The 6,558-nt window shown below is 38.0% G+C and overlaps 1 protein-coding gene across 1 annotated transcript; it reads left to right on the top strand.

Annotated features, from left to right (window-relative positions):
- Window positions 1-4,796: 4,796 nt before the first annotated feature.
- Window positions 4,797-6,149, top strand: LOC121247299 (galactolipase DONGLE, chloroplastic-like). Its single transcript, XM_041145670.1, has one exon. It carries the CDS (start codon window positions 4,797-4,799, stop codon window positions 6,147-6,149), a length of 1,353 nt encoding a protein of 450 aa, XP_041001604.1.
- The last annotated feature ends 409 nt before the right edge of the window (window positions 6,150-6,558 follow it).

Below are 6,558 nucleotides of genomic sequence, written 5' to 3'. Positions count from 1 at the left end.
CCCATCTATGAGCCAAACAAGTTCGTATGGGAATTTTTGCAGTTTATTTATTTTAAGTAGTTCTTGATAGTATGTCATATTTAATAGTTCTACGCCCCTAGTAGGTTCGAATGCTAGTTTTACGACACTGGACACAAATGTTGTTGGTAGTTCAAAACCCGTACTAAGTCCAAATGTTGTGAGAGGGAAAGGAAGACCTTCATATCTGAGGAGAGCATACAAGATGGAGAAAGACATGCGGAAGGTTAATGTACATGGTTATGTACATTAGCTTTATAATGTAATTATAGGATTATGATATTGTGCGTGGTTGTGGTATATATTAGCGAGATGAAGGAGATACACCACTCCCGGACGCGTGTAGAAATTTATTTGGCCCATCAGAAGTAGATATCACCAGTCCTAGTGAACTGCAGGTATATTAATTGTTAAATATTTTGTTATATAGGGCGTTGTTGGTTGCCTATGGAAGAAGTAAATGAAAAAAAAAAAAATAATAATATACCATTTTGTTAATCATCAACAACTTGTTCGAGACAGCTCGATTTTTAACAATAGTGGAACTCAGCCTCGGGAAATAGTGATCGGAAGTCAAGAAAGTGTAATAAATTCAAAATTTTCACTTAAAAATTTTAGTTTTACACTTTTTACTTTCTCACAGTTTCTCTTTCTATTTGGCTACGTACAAATCTTTACAGATACAGTTTGGATTTGATGGATCACAACCGGTGGAGCATGGGTTTGATGGATCACAACATGAGAAGCATGGATTGGATAGATCACAACTGGATTAATTGATATGAGCAAATCGGCATTTTTGTGTAAGAGTGTGTAAATGTAGAATTAGTGAATATTATTATAGTATGTGTTGGGATCTGGTGTAATTGTAGAAGAATTAGTGAATGTTCTAGGAGTAGTCATGTAGAATTAGTGAGTGTCATTTTGGTGATCTTGTAAACATTATTCTGATTTTGGTGATATTGTAAACATTATTCTCATTTTGGTGATATTGTAAACGTTATTCTCATTTTTGTGATACTCTTCTCATTTTTGTGATATTGGAAACATTATTCTCATTTTGGTGATGTTACATGAGAATATCCAAACATAGTCATGGAGTTAAGTATTCAATTCTTCGTCATTATGGCTATGTGATTTCAGGTACTGTTCAATTCTTCCTCATTATAGCTATGTTCTGATGTTGAGAAATGATAACTTTTTGTTTTGAACATAATGTTATAAAAAAATAACAATAACACAGCACTGCCTCCATTGATTTCACCAAAACTGCTATTTTACCCAATTTAAGCAAATATTTTACAACAAGTATTTTACAACAATTTAAGCAACAGAGGCAAAATGGCACGTAAGAATTTACATAGCTATTATATCGCACTTGGACTAAACAACCAAAATGACTTCTAACACTTAAATTACACCTTCAAACTAAGCAACAACAAACAACCACTACCAAGTCACTAAGCAACAACAAACAACAACTACAACAGCCCAAGACAACCGGAGAAGCGTGCGTGAACGTGTTATTCCAACTTCTTTCTCAAAGAGCATCAACTCCTTCTTCAAAAAATCCTCATCTCGACCATCTTGCACCATCTCTCTCTTCTCAGTATCGCGAAGTCTCTCATCGACCTCTTTCTCCTTCCTTGATAGTTCATTTTTTCTTTCTTGTAATTCCAGCTACATGTATTGATCACCATCTGCCCACTTGAAAAACTTGCAATATGGTAATCCCTGATATTTGCAAACATATATAAAAAAATGTAGGATGTTTTTAATATTAATCAATTTATTAAACATGTTACATTACAAGTGATGTAGTTACCTACGTGTTGTATTTTGGACACCCAAAAAATGGTCGACTTGGATTTCTGGGAGTATTTGAGTATCTGAATGTAGCTTGAAGATCGTAGAAGCACAATGGTTGACAAGTACATTTACCAGAGGATGAAGAAGACAGAGTTGATAACGACATTCTAACATAAACCATAAGCACAGTGGAAAGGCACACATATCAAAAGATACATATTTCTGAAAGCATCATAACCTAAGTACTATTGAGCCACCACCAATGTCACTGGATTTATATGGGAAAGTTCAGTTCTGATTAAACTTCACATGAAGGAGGAACACTGAAGATCATAACCTAAGGGTCACTAAAACCAATGGTGTCACTGATTACCGCAGTTCTGAGTGAACTGTACAGAAATTGGGGGGGGGGGGGAAGAAAAAAAAAACCAAACTGCTAAGCTTGTTACACAGTCCCAGCCTACCTGCTCTGCTTATACCTAGACTACCATAGCATTAGAAGGAGAACAAAAGGTAACTACATACTTGTTACCTTAGTCTAGTGAACAAAAGTAGAGGACAACTTCACAGAATAAACTAGAGAACAAAAGGTAACTACATACTTGTTACCTTAGTCTAATGAAGAAGAAGCAATAGTCTGCCCCATGAGGCAGAGTAGTCATACTTACAATAGTCACTTTAAACAAAACATAACTTCATTACAATAGTCTCATACTTGTTCAAATACAATAAACTAGATAACTAGGTCAAAGAATAAATCCACGTTAATCCACCCCATGACAAATTCGAGAACAATAAATAAATAAATTCAATCTCCCTATATTTCTTCTGACCTAGCAATTACCATAGGAACAAAAACAGATAAGTGATTTCACTCATACGTGTTCAATATTACCTCTCAATAAATCATATTACCTCTCAATATTACCTCATACTTGTTCAAAAACAATAAAGTAGAGAACAACTTCACAGTGTAAATCCACAATCTCAACTTTGCAGTGTAAATCCACAATCTGCCTCATCAAAAATTCGACAACAAATAATAAATTCAATTCAATATCAATATTACCTCTGACCTAACAATTACCATAGGAATATCAGAATCTCATATTTGTTCAAATAAACTAAAGAACAACTTCACAAAGTAAATCCACAATCTGCCCCATCAAAAATTCGACAACAAATAATAAATTCAATATCAATATTACCTCTGAACTAACAATTACCATAGGAATATCAGAATCTCATACTTGTTCAAATAATGTAAAGAACAACTTCACAGAGTAAATCCACAATCAGCCCCATCATAGATTCGACAACAAATAATAAATTCAATATCAATATTACCTCTGACCTAACAATATTACTAGAAGGGTTAGGTTTCGGGATGAACAGGAAGGGGCGGGCTAGGATTAGGGTTTCTAGATGAACGAGATTGGGGCGGTCTATGGCTAGGGTTAGGGTTTCGGGATGAACGGGATCTTTGCGGGTTAGGGTTTGAGATTGGGAAACTGACCAGAAATCTCGCCTTCGTGGGAGACGAGATTCCACGGTGGAAACGGTTCTGCGGGAGAGGAACCGAAACGGTTCTACGGGAGACGAGCCGAGGATAGACGTGCTGAGGGATGGCCCAGAGGGGAGGAACCCCGAGTCGAGGCTGCCGCTTCGCGCCGACGAGTCGAGGAAGGAAGCTTCGTGCGGAAGAAAGATTGAGAGAGAGGGAGGGAGGGATTTGAGGGAAACTGAGGAGGAAAACAAAAGGAGAGAAATGAATCGAATCGTTTTCAACACAACACAAAACGAACCGTTTTGTTTTTGCCACGTAAGCCGCGTTCGCACGCCGCTTGCATAGGGCGCTAGCAACAAGCTTTTCTCTTCAATAAATACTCTCGTCCTCAAGGACAATATGACTTGGTTGAAAGATATACAAAAGGTGAAAAACAAAAAGAAATAAGAAAATCGGTTCAACCGACCCAATTGATTTGTAACCGGTTTGGTCTTAATTTTCATATTTTGAAAATCGGTCTGAAATCAATATAGATATTTTAATTTTTATACAATATATCATGATATGCTAATTAATAAAACATAAAAATTTTAATCATATTAGATACGTGGTGAAATAAATTACAACTTTTTTTTAATAATTTTTGGATCATCAACTCATTATCATAATTTTTTTAAATTTTAACATAAAATATAATAAGCAATTCAATTTTTTTAAATTCTAAAATAATAATAATATTAAAAAATAATATTTTATAATTTTAATTCAATTTAATATCTAAACGCAATCTAAATTAAATGAAATAAAAAAATAAAAAATTTCGATTTCAAATTCGGTCCATATTTACGTGGGTTGGATTATAAAGTATACCGTTAGATATGCGCAGCAAAAGCTATGTACGTACATGTATGGGAGAGTTATGTTTCAAAGCGTAACTAGCACGTAAAGATCCAATCAATTCACTCACTACTCCTCCCTCACAGTTAAATAAAAAAGAAGATTGAAAAGTCAACCCCCACTTATTTGATTAGAAAGGTTAAGATTGGCTTTAATTAATATAGTAATGGCACTTTTCTTTTTTTTTCTTTTTTTTTTTTTATCTTTTTTCTGTGTTTGTCTTTTATTTTTTGAACCCCAGCCGCAACAGAGAGATTTGTTGAGAGAACGCAAGGAAATGTGCATGCGACAATATATTTATATAACCCCAACCGACCCTTATTAAAACCTTCGGAATCGGGATGCCCTCAGTCAAATCTTCGCCCAACATCCCCCTTTTTGTTTTTCAACCTGTTCACTTTTCTTGTCTACGACAGAGTCTCCTACTCAGAATCTTGTGCCTTGCTCTCTACTATATATTCCTGATCGATCTCGATGCAAATCCCAGATCCTCCCCCGTCCACCATAGTCTCTCTCTCTCTCTCGCTCTCTCTCTCTCTCCCTTTTTCTCTTTCATAAGGCTACGATGGCGGCTTCCACGGCTTTCATGTCAAACCCAAATATGAACACAAACCATGTTACATTTTCCGAGAATGTTAGACCCCGGTCGCATTCTTTTGGGCAGGTTTTCTTGCCCAAGAAGGCTGAAACCTTGTCAGCCAGACACTCAGTTGTCGCTTCTCTTGTAGCATCGACTGCTGTCACAAGCAGGGCATTCAAAACGAGCTCGGGTTTGGCCCATCTTTGGAGAGAGATTCAAGGTTCCAACGACTGGGAAAATCTTGTCGACCCATTGCACCCTCTGCTTCAGCAAGAGATCGTCCGGTACGGCGAGTTTGTCGCCGCGTGTTACAAGGCTTTCGACCTCAACCCAAACTCCAAACGCTACTTGAATTGCAAATACGGGAAGAAGAACATGTTCCGGGAAGTCGGGATGGGGAATTGCGGGTACCATGTCACCAAGTACATCTACGCCACTCCGGACATCAACATTCCGATCCAAAGTGGTGATTCTTGCGGACGTTGGATTGGATACGTTGCGGTCTCCGGCGACGACTCCGTCCGTAGGCTCGGGAGGAGAGATATACTCATTACTTTCCGGGGAACAGTCACTAACCAAGAGTGGATTACAAATCTAATGAGCTCGCTGACACCGGCACGCCTCGACCCCAACAATCTGCGGCCTGATGTCAAGGTAGAGGCTGGATTTCTGAGCTTGTACACTTCGGACGAGAGCTCCAGCAAATTTGGATTGGGAAGTTGCCGCGAACAGCTTCTTTCCGAGGTATCCCGGCTGCTTACCAAGTACAAAGGTGAGAAAATTAGCATAACTTTAGCAGGCCATAGCATGGGGAGCTCTCTGGCTGCTCTTCTTGCTTACGACATAGCCGAGCTCGGACTGAACGACAAAGAGAATTCAAGCCGACACAAGATACCAATCACAGTATTCTCATTTGGAGGTCCCAGAGTCGGGAACGCCGGATTCAAGCAACGTTGTGAGGAATTGGGTGTCAAAGTCTTGAGAGTAGTGAACGTCAATGATCCAATCACAAAGATGCCTGGGGTTTTATTTAACGAAAATTTCAGGGTTTTGGCCGGAAGATATGAGTTGCCATGGAGCTGCTCGTGTTATGCTCACGTGGGTGTGGAACTTGCCCTTGACTTCTACGACATGCAGAACCCTTCATGTGTTCATGATTTGGAGACATATATCAGCTTACTTAAATGTCCCAAACGACAGCAAATGCAAAGAGATAGCGCAGATATACTCAACAGAGCAAGAGAGTTGCTAATCATGAGTGCCCAGAATTTGAACATCTTTCCGGGGAGAAATGCTGAGAGTAATAATAGCGGTACAGTAAACTTAGTTCAGTCATGAAATATATATTGTATATTCAGTTGGCAAAAACCCTTTTCATTTTTCAAATCCTCGACCTTATACTTGTTTTTTAGGTGGGTGGAGCCTGGAGGTGATTAATTTCATTGATTGTGTGTATATAAATTGATATATATATATATATATATATATGAATATTTATTTTACCTAGCTCTGAAAATAATACAAGTGAATGAAGATTTTTGTATCCGCGCATGGTCTGATGGTGTCATGTGCAATCGCCACAGCTTCAAAAACATCAATTGCTTAGTATCCATTCATGCATCATGTCTTGTTCAAGCGACGACTTATGCAGCAATGTACGTACAGATGATCAAATATGACTCTACAAACGCGCAACATGATGAGATGTTGTGGAAATGAAATATGCTCCAGTACCGAAGTCACACAT

This window comes from Juglans microcarpa x Juglans regia, chromosome 1S, assembly GCF_004785595.1.
Source record: "Juglans microcarpa x Juglans regia isolate MS1-56 chromosome 1S, Jm3101_v1.0, whole genome shotgun sequence".
Classification (NCBI taxonomy): domain Eukaryota; kingdom Viridiplantae; phylum Streptophyta; class Magnoliopsida; order Fagales; family Juglandaceae; genus Juglans; species Juglans microcarpa x Juglans regia.
This window is presented reverse-complemented; position numbering and strand designations above follow the sequence as displayed.

What these genes read in the sequence shown, in the direction of transcription:
- LOC121247299 (XM_041145670.1), top strand. Translation starts at nt 4,797, where the DNA reads ATGGCGGCTTCCACGGCTTTCATGTCAAACCCAAATATGAACACAAAC.